The sequence below is a fragment of the Miniopterus schreibersii genome (genome assembly GCF_964146895.1).
Source record: "Miniopterus schreibersii genome assembly, chromosome: 8".
Taxonomy (NCBI): Eukaryota; Metazoa; Chordata; class Mammalia; order Chiroptera; family Miniopteridae; genus Miniopterus; species Miniopterus schreibersii.
Genome location: NC_138109.1, coordinates 80,764,490 through 80,781,507, shown reverse-complemented (window position 1 = coordinate 80,781,507; position 17,018 = coordinate 80,764,490). Strand labels below are relative to the sequence as shown.

General features: G+C 37.2%; 1 protein-coding gene across 2 annotated transcripts in view; it reads left to right on the top strand.

Annotated features, from left to right (window-relative positions):
• The window catches only part of EXOC2 (exocyst complex component 2), a 193,093-nt gene that overhangs the window by 132,587 nt on the left and 43,488 nt on the right, over nt 1-17,018 (top strand). For both annotated transcript variants that reach the window (XM_081143631.1, XM_081143632.1), the window contains exons 18-22: nt 1,896-1,976; nt 2,450-2,509; nt 3,091-3,152; nt 5,965-6,031; nt 10,741-10,857. In XM_081143631.1, the coding sequence (XP_080999757.1) occupies nt 1,896-1,976; nt 2,450-2,509; nt 3,091-3,152; nt 5,965-6,031; nt 10,741-10,857 (387 nt within the window). The remainder of the gene's footprint in view (nt 1-1,895; nt 1,977-2,449; nt 2,510-3,090; nt 3,153-5,964; nt 6,032-10,740; nt 10,858-17,018) is intronic.

Sequence of the window (17,018 nt, the reverse complement as noted above, 5' to 3'; positions counted from 1 at the left end):
TGGAGTATCATCGTCAGTGTGAACTTCACTCCCACGCTCTGCAGGAGCTGGTTGGGAAGCGTCCTGGTTTCTTCTCATCTTGAATATACTTTCTTTTTAAAATGTGGATAAATCTGAGAATTTTCTTCTTTCAGAAGAACTGGAATGATTTGTGGGAATTCCTTTTGGTCAGCTAAATTGGTGATTCACTGTAATATGCAGAGATAGCACTGTTTCCTCACTATTACTTCTAGTTCAACTGAAACTGCTCATTGGGATCTTCAGTATCCATTTATTATATTAATATAGATATAAAACAAAAATAAGAAAACCTAGTTCATATTTTAACAGAAGAAATCTCAATTACCACACATGAATTTCAACATTTAACTGCCCACAGTTGAATTTTGGATTTAATTCTACTATTATGTTAACATCTTAGGTTTTCATTCCTGTTGAGTCATGTACATTGGCTGGATAAGATCAGGTATCTGGCAAACATTTTGACTCTTAAAATACTCTCTGCACAGTTAGTATTTCATCCTATACACACCAACCCCCTCTTTTTTTTTTTTGGTACTTCTGCTTTTAAGTGTTTTTCATGGTGCCCTCTCGTGGCTCCCAAGTGCAGTATTAAAATGGCATTAGAGTTGCTCTGTTTTAGCTTTCATTAAGTCTGGGTTCCTTTTTATTGGAAAATAAGCTTGCCTTCTTTTCCCCTTGTATACAGGTGTCTCTTTCTCCTTTTTCCCCAACTCTTTTAAAAATTGAAATGTGCTTTGAGGAGAGGTTCTTACTGCAGATTTTTGCACAGAGCTGATTTAATGGAGCTTTGAGACTTGCACAGTTCTACAGCCCTGAATGGAATCTGGATCCTTTGCTTCATCTATTGGCGTCCAAGCTCATGCTCAGTGGTTGTGACACACTGTGGCCCCTCAGCCCCGTCAGGCTCTGCCCACCCTGGGTGTGGCCTAGGCACATACTGCTCTTCTCCCCGAGCTCATGTCCCTCTTTCCCTTTTCTTTTTAGGGACTGGTTCCTCTTGTCCTTCAACTCTCAGCTGAAATGTTCTCACTGTCTCGGGCCTTTAACCATCCTGTTTAGAACAGATCCCCATCACCATTTTTTCTCTGAGTTCCACTTGTTTTCTTCATGACAATTAGTTTGGGTTTGCGCTTACTTTACTTCTGTACTTTTTACTTTTAAAAAGAGTTTTTTGAAAGAGCTCTGTTGATTCTTTCTTTTATGGTTGATGTCTCCCTGGAATTTACACTTAATGAGAACTCTGTCTTTCTTACTCTTATATTCCTATCACCTGGAGAATGCCTGGCACAAAGTAAAACCTTAAATACAGTTAGAAGCTAAGATGATGGGACTCATTCAAATTTCTCTTGAATGCTATTTGTTGCACATTTTTCAAATTTAATTTTCTGATTTAATGCATGTAGGAAATGACTGCCATGACTTTTTAATTTAAAGATCTTGGGTCTTTTCCAGCTCATTATTAACATTAAATTTTCTTGAACAGTACCAGCATGTGGAAGATCTGAGAGATCGAGCTCATTCAGACTATGCCCTGCAAGCAGGGTTTAAAATATGAAAGTGTTTTGTCTGCTTTTTATTGGCACATTTGCCTCTCAGAAGAGTAGAATTTTTAAGAAAAGTTTTAGTTATACCTGACTTCTGATCTTATTGAATTTGATGGACTTTAGAATTTCAAGATTCACCTGCTTTTAAATATCAGGTGCAAAACATAGCAGGCTAAACCTCGATGACTGGATTATCAGTTTGTTTCTCTGTTTCTTTCCATAAAATCTGAAAAATTGAGAGTTTTTGGCTATATTCACTTTTTTTAATATCTTAATGACCATTGCTTATTTTGAATTTTAAGATACATGTGTTTTTTTTCCCTTCAGCCATATCAGTTTGAACAGTGCATTGTCCATTCTCTGCAATCACTTAAAGGAGTTCTAGACTGTAAGCCCGGAGAAGCCAGTGTAAGTTTTCTGTTCTATTCCATCTCTATTGCAGACTTTCCCAATGAACTGTTGGGAATCACAGTTGTAAATTTTTGAGTCATTTCAGCTGAAGAGCTTTTCCCTCTGACTGCTTCGTTTGTTTTATTTCATTTATATGTATAGGCTGTTGATTTCTGGATTCCAAGAGAGGCTGATGAAAGTTAAAAATGTGAATGTAAGTGTTGTAGGTAGACTGCTTGCATTGTTAACACTTTGTATACCAGGGAAACAAGTGACTTAGGTGTTGCTAAGCAGCTCCACATCAGTGTCTTCTCAGAGCAAAATCACTGCAGGTAGAAACCCTCGCTACCTGTAATCCAGCTCTTCATTCATGTCCCTTTTCAAAGTAAGGTTATACACACTAGAAGCAGTTTTACTTTTTATACTGAACTTCATAAAATTTTATTTTCTTAGGTAAGTCCAAAAATTTTCACCAAAATTCTTCTTTACAGGTCTTTCAGCAACCTAAAACACAAGAGGAGGTTTGCCAACTAAGCATCAATATCATGCAGGTAATAAAGTAAAAACACTGATACCCTGAGCCTGAAATAATGCAAATTACTTATCAACCCCCTCTTATTTAGAATATATGTATAACATACATTATAGTAAATATATGTATTTTTATCAGTATATAATAGTTTATAGTAAGTAAGGTAACAAAGGTCAAGGTAAAATTCCAGTTTGTTTTAACAGTACTCCAATATTTCATTTATATTCTCCCTGTTTTGTGTTCGGATGAAATGACATGAGTGTGCAGTTCCTTCTTTGGGACCAGTCCTTTGTGGACACACAAGGAAAGTTGAGCATGTGTGTGAGTGAGAGAAAGGAAAAGGTGTTTTTTCTAAAATATATGCAAGTTCAATATCTATCAAAATATAGGTGCTTTTAACTTTCTGTTACTTACGCAATATACTTTGATAGATGTATATTGTATCATTTATGGGAGATATATATACATACATTCATAAATACATACCTCTTATAAGGATACGTATTTCTGAATTTTATATTTACATAAAATTATTTTAATGTTGAAATAGATTAGAATCTAAGAGTTCATGTCACTGAAACTTCATATTCTTTTACTTAGATTTTTATATATTGTCTGGAACAATTGAGCACCAAGCCTGATGCGGATGTAGATACTACACAGTACGTAAAACTGAAATTCATCTCATTCATGCATTTAGGACAATTGAAAATACAGACTGATGTTATATATTTGGTCTTATATCCTAAGACTTCCAGTAAGAGAGAGAAATTGTTATATGAAAGTTACATTTTTCTACATTTGACCTATATTCTTTCCATAATTTCTTTATCTTCTAAACTCATCTTTGCATTACGAGAGACATGTTGCGCAAACTGAACACACGATTAGCTCAGTAATTATTCAAATGAAGTTTTATAAAAAAGTAGAAAATAAAATATATAACTCTTATTTGTTAACTTTTACGATCCTGGTTTAGAGGATTTCACTAATACTCTTGTTAAAGACTATGTTAGTGGGATTAATTCTGGGTCAGGCTTTGTTATTTGCGCTGCAGAGGACAAATACTGATTCTTGGTATTTACAAATCCACATGATAATTCTTTTATTTTCTAATATTTTTTCAGAATGTGCTATAGGATTTCTTAAAAATCTAGTTTTTCTGAATGACATTGGCTTGTGTAACTTTTGTGCACCTAAGATTTATGCTCTGACACACACAATGCTGAAATAAATCCCTGTTAAATTCATAATTGAAAAATGGATAATTTTTTTCCTCTTTATCTATTTCCTGGTATTGGTTTTTGCCTCTCAGTATAGAAAACTGTCACTTCTCTGAGACTTAATAAATACTTAATTCTTCTAATTTTCCTTTAATTTGATTTTGTATGTTTAACATATTAATCCACCAGGAAATTGTATTATTAATTAGTTCCCTGATACAATTGATTAAGTCTTCCCTTCCTATTGTTTGGTTACAATTTTTGTTTCATGCATTACTGAGTTCTAATATATTATGCAGTTTATTTCAGAATTTTACATTCTGTTTCACTCATTCTGTATTTTCTGTCAGCTTGTGTTGTTTCCATTATCATTAGTTTATTTTTTAACATTTTTTAGATTGGTATATTTTTATGCTTCTCTATTTTAAAATATTGTTTGATATTTTTATCTATAAGTCTTCCTTATGAATTCTAAAATCATTTGGTCAGGTTTAAAGAAAAGAATTCCTGCTATTGTTATATCTATAAGTTAATCAGTAGATTTATGGTATTCCCTCCTTCATAATTTTGTATATCTGTTAACTTGTGAGCTATTAACTAATTCCCTAACTCAACTCACTTGTAAATGGTTAACTATGAAGGCAAGCTTGAAAAAGCTTCATGGAGATTCTGATAGTCACAGTCATTTCAATTATGTAAGTCTGTACCTAGAAATTAAATTTTGTGTTATTTTCTCCCTTGATGATTTGTTTTTAAATTAAATTAAGTCAGGATCGGGGAGACCACAAGCAAATTTCATATGGCCCATGTTAATAGTTTATAGTGTCTACTTTGAGCTATTAATTGTTAAATATTAGAAACTTACCAAAAGTTATTTGATTTTTGACCAAAAGATTAATTTTTTAAAATTATAGTTGATATACAATACTATATTAGTTTCAGGTGTAGAACATAGTGATTCCGCATTTATATGCCTTAAGAAGTGATCACCGTGATAACTCTAGTAACAATCTGTTTCATAAAAGCTGTTACATTATTGACTATATCCCCTTAGCTGTACATAATATCCCTGTGACTTATTTACTGTGTAACTATAAGTTCGTACCTCTGATCCCCTTCACCTTTTTCTTCCTTTCCCTCGCCGCCCTCCCATCTGACATCAGTTGGTTCTCTGTATCTATGAGTCTATTTCTGTTTGTTTTATTTGTTCATTTGATTTGTGTTTTACATTCCACATGTAAGGAAAATCATATGGTATTTGTCTTTCTCTGTCTGACTGACTTCACCTACCATAGTACCTTCTACGTCCACACATGTTGTTGCAAATGGCAATATTTTACTCTTTTATATGGCTGAGCAATATTCCTCTGTGTGTGTATCACAGTGTCTTTATCCATTCATTCATCTATAGACACCCAGGTTGCTTCCATTACTTGGCTATTGTAAATAATGCTGCAATGAACATAGGGTACATATGTCTTCTTGAATTAGTGTTTTCGAGTATTTTTTTAAAATAAATACCCATGAGAGGACGTTTGGATAGTGTGGTAATTTTATTTTAAGTTTTTGAGGAACCTCCATACTGTTTTCTATAGTGGCTGCACGAATTTACAATCCCAGCACCGTAAACAGGGGTTCCTTTTTCTTTACAAGCACATGTTAGTATGTTTGGTGTTGTCCCAGAGATCCGCCATACTTTTTTTCTTTTTGCTGTTCTGATTAGTTGATTTTTTACGACTTTGTCTTCCAAATCTATGATTTGTTCTTCTGCAGCATCTAATCTGCTATCAATTCCCTGTAGTTGTTTTTTTCATTTTAGTTACTGTATTCTTCACTCTGGTAGGTTTTCTCCCTCTTTGTTGAAGCACTGAGCATTTCTATAGCTGTTACTTTGAGCTCTGTTGGATAGTTTGCTTATCTCCATTTCATTTAGGCTCTTTTCCAGGGGTTTTGTCCTGTTTTTGTTTAGAACGTATTTCGCCGTCTCCTCGTTTTGCCTGTCTTGCTGTGCTTATTTCTGTGTATTTGGTGTAGTTTTGGTGTGTTGGTGGGAGGAGGTGAGCTCAAGATCTACCTGCTCTGCCATCTCTATTCCAACTACCCAGAGAACTGACCAAAAGGTTTTAAAGTCAAATTAACATAAGGTTCATTGCATGTTTTTATTGAGGCGCAGTTGACATATAGCATTTATTAGCATTTTTTACTTTAGGGCTTTGGTGCTAACTGTTCTCTTTGTTGTTTTTATATCCAGTCTTTCCATTGATGTTTCTTCCCCTGATTTGTTTGGAAGTATTCATGAAGACTTCAGTTTGACTTCTGTAAGTAAGACAATAAGTAACTAAGATGATAGCGAAACATGTCATTTTAAAACTATGAAATGACTGTTTCATAAATCCATCTCAATTACCTACTGCATTAGTGCTGTAGCATACTACTCTGTACTTTGGAGTTGTGTTTTATTTTGTGAAAATGTTAGTAAAAGTACAATTTTATATATAGTCTGCACTTAAAGTCTTTTTAGCTGAAGTTGCATCTTAACTAGTTCCACCTACTCTCTACATCATGCAGGTTCTTGAGTGTGAACTAGGTGTCCTAGTAGTTCCCTGGTGCTTGAAAGTTGGAGAGGAGGCAAAGGACATACGCCTGCTCCCTTCACGTTCCCCCTTTAAACAGAGAGGCTCTGCTTTTCTCTATTTTATATCTGTAAGTTCCCTAATAGCATTTTATTTGAACACAAAGTTCCATGGCAAAAACAAAACACTTATGTGTATGTATGCACGTATATGTGTGTGTGTGTGTGTGTGTGTGTGTGTGTGTGTGTGTATACACTTTTTTAAAAACATATTCATGTATTTAAGGATGATTCTCACACATACTTTATCACATGTATAAATTATAGCTGTTGAAATCCAAACTCCAGCTATCTTAAAAAAATAACCCTCTCTGGTTTGTCATTAGCTTGAAGTGTGTGTGTGTGTGCATGTGTGTGTGTATCAAGTAAGAAAACATAAGACCTAAATTTTCTGCCTTACATAATTTCTACAATTATTTTTATAAATATGAATTTCTAAATAAGGGATTTGTTTTTTTAATTTTTATATTAGAAATTTTTAATGTTGACATTATTAGAGGTGTCCCCACCATTACCCCCACCCTTTGCCCACCTCCACCCACCCCTCCTTCCCCCTCCCTTGGCCTTCGCCAAGCTTTTGTCCATGTCCATGGGGTATGTGTATATGCTCTTTAGCTAATCCCTTCACCTTCTTTATCCAGTCACCCACACCTTCCTCTCAGGCACCAGCCAATCTGTTCCATGCATACACATTTCCAGTTCCATTTTGTTCATCAGATTATTTTGTTCATTAGATTCCACATATTAGTGAGATCATATGGTACTTTTCTTTCTCTGACTTGCCTATTTCACTTATCATAATAGTCTCCAGGTGCCTCCATGCTGTATCAAAGGGTAAGGGATCCTTATTTTTTACAGCTGCATAGTATTCCATTGTGTAAATGTACCACAGCTTTTTTATCCACTCATCTGCTGATGGGCACTTGGGCTATTTCCAGATCTTAGCAATTGTAAATAATGCTGCTATAAATATAGGGGTGAATATATTCTTTCTCATTGGTGTTTTGGGATTCTTAGGATATAGTCCCAGAAGTGGGAATCACTGGGTCAAAGATCAGTTCCATTTTTAATTTTCTGAGGACATTTCATACTGTTTTCCACAGTGGCTGCACCTGTCTATATTCCCATATTGGGAAAAGTTTAATTTAATTAATTTTTAATAAAATCTATTCTAGGTTTAATTACTTGGGTGGCTAGGTAGATAATGGTACCATTGACAGAGAGAATTCAGAAAAAATGGGTTCTAAAGAAAGATTAATTTGGTTTGGGACCAGATCTATTAGATAATGATATTCAGGTAGAAATATTTAGTGGGGGATTAGATATACTTATTTGTCCCCCAGGAGAAAACTCTAAATACAGAATTACGAATCAGCAATATGAGGCTTGGGAGTGGATGACAATACTAGCAAAAGTACTGGTAGAATGAGAGGAAAGCCAAATATATAAAAGTAATATTGGGGGTTACCAGTGTTTAATGGACGGCAGGGAGCCTTGAAGTTTTCTGTAAAGGAATAACCAAAGAGAGGAAATCCAGATAGAACAGTGTTCCTGAGACAGATGGAAAGAGCACTTAGACAAAGGAATATTGGCAGTATATGAGACAGGCGGAGGATCGGGCTGGACCAGATGGAAACTGGAGCCTCATGGTGTTGGCAGGTAGGAGGCTGTGTGTGATGGTGGGGAACCGCATCATTGGACAGCTTAGGGGCCATCTGTAAGGTCAGAGTGAACAGGAGCTGAGGAAGTTGATGGGAGAGTTTAAACCATTCTTTCCATTGTTAGCATAGAAAGAGGGCCAAGAAGGACACGAGCTAGAGGAAAGATCCTCCTAAAGTGAGAGAGGCCTTGCCAGCCATTTTCTTGTCTTTTAGAACAGTCCTAATTTCTACATGATAATTTTTCCAGTGTTTGAAAACAGCTGCTGTGTACGCTTGGAAACTTCCCTTCTCCTAACTAACACTCTAAATCACGTAGACACCTCCCAGTTCGTATGCTTGTAGTCACTTGGTACGGTTCTTCTCTGAGTCTACTCTGATTCTTCTTCAAGGGTGGACATAGGACTCCAGTGCGACCTTGACTATTGAGAAGCAGCCAGAACTACACACTAGGTTACATCTCTCTGTTGACTTACATTGAGCTGTCAACCAAACCCCCCAAGTTTCATACTTGCTTCTGCTACTCACAAGACCTTACCTCTTCCATTTTACTCCCAAAATTATTCATTTGGTACCAAATTTATTTTCTAATTTTTCCCCCCTTCTGTGGTATCTTTTTAGATTTGGTCCAGATTATTGAAATCTTCTTAAGGTCTTGTTCTGTTATCCAGCAGAGGCAGTTAAGATAGAAAGAGGTCTAGGTTTGAAGTCGGAGACTGGTTTGTCCTGGTCTGCTTCTTACTAATTGGATAACCTTGGGCATATCACTGAGGGCGTCGTTTTTTCCTGGACAAAATTGGGATGGTCATGCCTACATCTCAGATATTTGGTGAGCAATAATTGAAATAATACATGAGGTTCTAGCCCATAATCTGCAAGTGCTACCTTTCATAGGTTGGATTGTTATTTTCAAACACATACGTTCATCTAAATTGTTAATAAACTTTTGATTATTAGATTGTGTTATTAAGAATTTGATTATTTCATTGTTCTTCCACTTTTATTTCTTCTGAATGGTTAGATTGGGGGGGGAACACTTACTAAGGATAAGACTTTAAATCACTCAAGTAGTTTTTTCATTTTGGGGGAAGAACCATTTTTCTTCAACTAAAGAAAGTCAGTAGGGGTCAGAATATGCAGCAGACTTAGGTGGACTCCTAGATAAGGCTAATATTTGGAGGGAAGAGGTGAAGGGTAAGGCAACTAAGAATTGATTTTCTAACTGGGAGTCCAGATGAGAATTTCAGGGAGTGCAGCATGTGTAGAGTGGCTGGTGAGACATTATGTTTACTTTTATTTCATGTGCTTTATTTACAAGGACCGCATAAGGGTAACACTAGGTGTGGGGCAAAAAGGGAATATGGCCTCCCAGCCCCCAGCCTCACCTGTGCACCTTTCCAGTGCTGTTCGCTGTTCTGTCTCTGATTTTACTTGCCATTTAAACACAGAGTGTGGAGGAGCTTACACACCATAGCCCTTGTTACCTTGCTTTGCACTCCATTTCCCACCCAGAGTTCATCAGGGCCATCAACAGTGTTTCATTTGCTTGAAGGTGCCTTACTAATTCTTTGGCCTTTTAATTATACTTGTTGTTGACCAGAGAAGGCATTGAATAGATACACTCTGCCAGAAATAAAGACAGGAACATATTAAGTGTCTGAACATATTAAATTTAGAAAGTTTTTAAAAATTTGATGGGGCCAAATGAAATTATTGAGAGAGATAATTTGTCAGTTTGGCAGTTGAGTTTAAAGAGTATATTTCATCTGTGGTTTATATACCTCAAAGGACAGGGGCCTATTTATTTCTGTGTTTATCATACTGACTTTATCATAAGTTACTCTGATTACATATGAAACAGGAAACAAATACGGGTGAGAAGTTTTCCTGGAAATTGGTTTTAGCCTTAGTCTTTAGTCAAAGGATCTTAAACTAAGGCCTTAAATTAGTCACATTTGACCAGAGAATGCTCCCACACCTGAGGGAGCACCAGGAAAGGGCTCTCTGTGAGCCTCAGCAGCAGTGACAGATGACATTCCTGGAATTTCATTCACAAAAATGGTTCTTCTGAACTGTAAGAGATGTTTTATTTATCAGCATTGGGGCCTGTGGTTTTGATGAGAAAGGACTTTAAGCAGCTAGAACTCTGGAGAGTACTGAACATGGGGCTCTAGTCCTGTCTATTACTGACACTGGGGAGTCAGTCCTTCACTCCCCAAGAGAGGGAGACTGTCCTGCATAAAAAATTCTGTGAAGTTCCACGTTTTTGAAGGAGCTCATCATATGGATTGTATTATAATTTTCTTATAAACAATTTTCTAAGAGTTTCTACAGTTTTTTTGCAATCACTTAAAAATATCCTCTTTATAGCTTTTTTCACAAAGTATTAAGTAGAATAACTAATAACGAGAACTGCTTTTGTTTGAACATCAGCTGATCCGACTTTAGTTAACTGTGTTTCATCAGTGTCCTTCTCTGTACAGCTGTTACATTTCAAAGGGAGCAGTATTTGACTCGTAGTGTATTATGTAATAACGAGCAGTTAGAACTGTAGAATTGTGTTATGTTCCTCTCTGTGTTAATATTGGGAAAGAGGAGCCAAGAACACCAAAGTATTGAATATTGATATTAAATACAAAGAGATTATAATTAAATGTAATAAGTGGTAAATGATACCTGTTAGACTCTCAGTTTGTTACTATAAATGTAATTTTCTAAAAATTTGTTTTACTTTTAGGAACAGCAACTTTTGATAGTCCTAAGTAATTGCTGCTACCTGCAACGTCACACGTTCCTAAATATAGCAGAACATTTTGAAAAGCACAACTTCCAGGGAATAGAGAAAATAACACAGGTAAATGAATTATGTTAAATGGACAAGTTGGTTGTTTTATCAGTTTAGTTTCCAGACTTTTTTCTCAGCACCCTTTCTTTTGCTTTCCTGTTCTTTCCTTGTCTTGCCCGCCCCACACCCACATTCCTTCCGCCGCTTCATCCCACTCTGTCTTTATGCGATTCCCGTCCTTCTCATAATTCACCTGGAATAATTAATTTAATACTCTCTTCTTTCCTCAAGAGCAAAGTTCCTCAAGGTTAGAGCTGATTTATTCCCCACCTAAGGTACTCAAAAGCGAGGAAAGAAAATAATGACCGACAGGCATAAAACCCAAACCTTTAAGAATCATCTCGAATTTGGCTCCTTTTAGATTAAAATGTTTACTTAGAGCCAACAGCAGACGCCCCGAGCCTGCAGGAAAAACCTCTCCCCGCCTGTCCGCACTTTCTCCCCTCTCCCTCTCCCTCTCCGCGTGTCTGCAGCGATGCTTGCGCTTTAGTCCTTGAGCAGCTACGAGGTGCTTGAGCACGGACACGTGCGCGCCCGCACACACACGCACACTCAAGCACACTCATGCACACATGCGCACACTCACGCACGAGGCAGGCTCACAGCAGCTGTGGGAGGCTTAATGTCTTGCTTAATATTTTACCTGAAAAACACATACTCTCCACACTCCTCCTTGGGTGTAGCGAGGTTGAACAGAAATGACCCTGTGTCAGTGGAGAAGGGCTTCAGAAAGCCCTGTTTTGTTGTTTGTGTTGTTAAGTAAGCAGAGAAGGAAAAAATGAAGCAACCCTGTTATTAAAGGTTAGTTGGTTCCTGGGCAAAAGTTTATCAGATTTCTAAGTAAAACTAAGCTGGAACCACTTTTTAATGTCAGTACAGTTTTCTCAGTGCAAAGAATGAGAAAGATAATGATCTTGTTAATCTTACAATCAAATGTACTCTTGATTGATTACATGCTTTTTACAAATGATGGTTCCAGTTCATGAGCTTGATTGGGATTTTTTTTTTCAAAGAATGAAAATATCAAAGTGGGTGGCTCTGTCTTGCTTTCCTGTCTTTTCGTAAAGATTAATCATTCTGATGAGAAATGTTGTGACTTAGGCTGTAGCGCCAAAAGTCGAGTTTATTTCCAGAAATTTTTGTGTGAGAATTGTAAGTTGTTCTCTTGCAGTAAAAAGTGGACACTTTGTTTTTATGCAGCAACAATAATGACACCAATATATTTCTTGAACTTTTAATCATTTAAAAATACATGAAATGAATAGGAATTACATATAGCAGAAACAGTAAGTTTGGTTTTCTTTAGGTTTTTAAAGTTATAAATAGGAACTATCTGTTGTTTCAGTTTATATCATTAAGAAGTAGAATGAAAGTGACATATAAATAGGCTTAGATACTGTCACTAGTCTTTGTAATCATTTTGAGACCAAAGTAACATGAAGGAATTGGGGGTGCAGCTTAGAATAAGCGGTAGGTTATTTTTCTCATTGAAAATTTGGAAATTTTTTAATTGACCAGTGATATTTGAGATTATTCAGTTGTGTAAATAGTGAACTAGATTTAAATGATAGCATTTGTATTCATTCGGTTTGTTATGAGTAAATTCATTAATTACATGTTGCCAACCAAGTAAAATATATTTTTACATTAAGGGAGAAAAGGTTGCCTACTGCTGCTGTTTTTCACAATCTGTTTTCAAATGACAGAGAGCTCTAGAGGCAAGATCCCTGAAAAGTCAGGGCGCGCAGGTTACATGAGTGACTGGCACCCGCTCTTTCCCCTTGGAGATAAAGGCTCACTGTGGGCTTCTCGCTGAGTGTCACTGGACACTAGACATTCTCTCAGGTCTCCTTCCAGGTATGAGCTGGTGGTTTGCCAAGGCTTCATCTGGGCTTATTTTCTCCTGCTTTCTCATTGGTACTTCTGGTTACCAGTAGAAGGAAAATGACCAGGTGTTAATTCCCTAAATCTTGTTCCCCATCTTCAGAAGTAAAAAGAATTTTAATATGGAATAGTACACAAATAACCAAGTGCTGGTTAGGAGTTTATTAAATTTAGTGACCAATGATCATTTAAAGCTGGAATGATTTCCTATATATAGTTATATTTGATGCAAATAACCCTGTGGAGTAATTAAGGTATTAGCATATTAACTCCATTTTGTTCATATAGAAAGTTGCTCAGAGAAGCAATGATTTGACCTATTTAGTAGCAGAGTAAAGCAGGACCCAACATTAAGTTTTTTCATTTTAAATCCAGAATGCTTTCTGGCCCAGCACCATGTATCTTAAAGTAAATAACAAAATTGCTCCCATGGAAATGCACCAAAGGAATAGGAAAATTGTAGTAGCTGTAATTATATAATTCCAAGGAAATTTTTTACATATATAAAATTCTATTTTAACCTGTTTTAGTCTTTATAAAGCAAACGTCCAATTTAGAGTTTGATAATTGCAGATTTTCAGTTTACTCGGGACTGTAGTCATTAAACAAGTCTGTCATTAAATTCTTGATTGAGGTTTTGCTCCAACATGGGGGTTGGAGGAGGGCAGTTTTCTTTTTGAATACTCCCAGGGAATATTCTTTACCTACAGCAATCAGTTTTAAAGATTTTTGTGTCACTTGAACCATATGTGCTATATTTTCATATTTGATTATGTTTAGCTTAATTGTATATAATTCTTAAATTTTGTATCAAACCATTTGAATTCACAGATATGAATGACTATAGCTTACATCCTCACTTTGTTTTATTTCTCCCATCTCTTCATAATACAAATTAGCTAAATTTTGTTTAGAGGCTATTTTAATAAAATAAATTAGTTGTAAATTAATCCATTTCGGAATTTAAGATCTACGGGCAGGAATTATAAATTGGTTAGATGTGTCCCTGCCTACTAAATACTGAATTTAAGTTTTTGTTAAATTTTTATTTATTGGTTTTAGAGGAAGGAGGGGTGGAGGGGGGGAGAGAGAAAGAAAGAGGGAGAGAAACATCGATTTGTTCCGCTTATTCATGCATTCACTGGTCGCTCTGCTTTTTTTTTTAATCCTCACCTGAGGATATTTGCATTGATTTTAGAGAGTGAGGATCATTGATATTAGAGAGAAGGGAAAGGGGAGAGAGAAAAAGAGATGGAGAGAGAGAAAGAGAAACATCAGTGCCTCCCATATGTACCCTGACCAGGGATCCAACCCATAACCTAGGTATGTGCTCTGACCAGGAATTGAACCCGGGACCTTTCAGGGCATGGGACCATGCTCCAGCCCATTGAGTCACACTAGCCAGGGCCACTGGTTGCTTCTTGTATATGCCCTGACCGGAGAGGAGATCGAACCCAAAACTGGCTTATCGCGACAGCACTCTAACCAACTGAGCTACCTGGCCAGGGCTGAACTTAATTTTCAACCCTATTTAGTGGCCTAGAGTCCCTTGTGTAAATGGGAAGGGGAAGAAGGAAACAGACAGACATAAAGTGATAGTACAGTATTAAGGACCCAAAGACCTTATAATTTATAAATTATGTAATTTATAATGTTGCTTCCCCAATACAGAAAGTAATTCAGAAAAGCTTTCCCAAATCAAGGAAGGATATAAGCTTTCACATAAAAGGTGGTGTTGCAGAGATGAGAGAAAGGCTCTAAGTCTCTTTGGAAAGTTAGGGAGGTTTAGGAAGTAAATAGGGAAAACCATTGGTTCACCAGTCCTGCAGCATGATGTGGGATTGCTACATCAGAAACCTTGAACTTGAGCAGATAAATTCCTACGCCTTAGATAGTTGTCTTTCACCCTCCCTCTGCTATTCCTCTTCCTGGGCTGCACTTTGCTCCCCCGCACACTCTATGCCGTTTCCGTAGGAGACCTCATCCTCTCCTGCTGCTTCATTTATCATCCAGGCCCATGATTCCCAAAATATTTATTTTTAACCTTCTTAGCATTCCTAGGATTCAGTTCTATTTCCTACCATACATCTTCATCAGAAGTTTCTACTGTGATTTCAGATCAACTCGCCCAAACAAAAATAATATTTTTTCTTCAAATCAGCTTCTCTTTATCTGCTTTCTGTCTTAGCCAGTAGTTGCTGAATGAGCAGGCCAGGCACCTGGCAATCGTTCTTGACTCCATGCCCCACGAGGGTTTATGCTGAGCCTTCTCAGTTCAGCCCGGAACCGTCTTCTGAACCTGACTCCGCCTCTCCCATTTGCTCTTCCTGTCTAAACTCAGTCCTCTGTCACCACTGTGTTGTTGTAGGAGCCTCCCTCCCAAATTCTTTGCTTAATCTCTCAATTCTTTCACTCTCCAGCTCGTCATCTGTGGATGGGCTTTGAGAGGTACAGGCCTGGCTATATTGCCCTTTCTCCCTCCCGCAGGTCAGTGCTCCTCTCTGTCTGCAGAGGAAAACCTAAGTCCCTTAGGCTGGCGGTTGAACAGTTGGAACCTTTCTCCCATGACACATCTCCCCTGCCCACCCACCCCCCCCACCCCCTGTTCCGCTAGCCTCTCATCTTTCCTTGGACATTTCATGCAATTTGTCTGCTCCTTCATTGACTCAGCATTAGCTTACCAGGCTCTACTGTAAGAACATTTACCTACAGCCTGTGTTGTACTGTCTGGAATGCCGGGTCCTCAGTCTCTACTCGACAGCATCTTGTCACCCCTCAAGCCTATCTCGGATACAGACGTCTGGTCCTGTGAAGAGCCCCTTCGGGCCTCTCCTTACCTGTTCTCCCGAAGTACAGGGAAAATCTAATCTTCCTCTTCCGACCCGTCTTCCTTCACACCCCAGAATAGCATTTCAGCGCATTACCTTGGGTTAGCTTAATATTGGTATACTTCTTTTTCAGATTACACACTTTTTTCAAAAATTTTTATTAAATAGCCCTGGCTGGTTTGTTCAGTGGTTAGAGCATCAGCTGGAGGATTGAAGGGTCTTGAGTTCAATTGTGGCCAAGGGCACGTGCCTTGGTCGCAGGCTCAGTCCCAGCCCCGGTCAGGGCATGTGTGACGCAACCAATTGATGTTTCTCTCACATTGATGTTTCTTAAAAAAAACCCTTTTATTTAATATTTTATCTTTCCAAAAGAATAGATCTTATGTAGATATAAGAATAATAAAATGAGCACGCGCCCCCACCACCCAGGTGAAGAAACGGAGCATCGTCCAGAGTCCTCCGTGCCTGCCCTTTGTTTGCACCCCCTCCTTTCCCTGTGGTGTCACTGCTGCACTTTGTGGATTTTAAACAATACTTTGTTTCATATTACCTGTTTTGGGTTTTTAAATAGCATAAATGGGGTTCTATGGTATGTATTTTTCTATTCTGCTTTTTCTACTCAATATCGTTTTGATATTTATTCATGTTGCTATATGTAGGTTCTACTAATTTATAAAATGAACTAGAGAGAGTCTCCTTTTCCTTCCTCTGGAAAAGTTTGTATAAGATTGGAATTATTTGTTCTTTGAATATTAAGAAGAATTCTCTGGTAAAACCTTCTAGGCCTGGCATTTTCATTGTGAGATGATTTTAGTGACTGGTTTAATTTCTTTGGTGTTTATAGAACCACTGTTTCCTCAGTTGTTCTCCTCAGTCTGGTGTGTTTGCTTTTAGGTTAGAGCCCTTTCTCAGGTTACATGGGTGATGTATTCTTTGAAGTTTTGCGTATTCAAAAATATGTTTCTGGACTCTGTTAGTGAATGGTGCCCTAGCTAAGTAAGGACTCTTGAATTGCATTTCTTTTACTCCTGCAAATGTGATTCCAGTGATTTCTGGTTACAGTGCTGCATCTGAGAAAGCTCATGTCAGGCCAATTGTTTTCCTTTGTAGGTGAATTATTTTTTTTATCTGGAAGCCTGAAAGAATTTCTGTTTCTCTTTTTATTATTTTAGAAAACTGGTACTTTAATAGTATTTGCCTAGATGTGTATAGTGTCTTATCAGTCTAGCCTGGAAGTCAGCAAGCCTATTTAGATTACAGACTCTGTCTTTAGATCCAGTTAAATTTTCTTCTATTGGTTGTTTAATTATTACCTTTTCTCTAACTGCTCATAGTTCTCTACTTGAACTTTATTTCTTTTTTTTGCTCTTGGATCTGCCTTCTAAGACTGTTCCTTCATAATTTCTACATCTTTACATTTTTACTCTGTGCTTTCCTGTACTTAACTGCACTTAATTT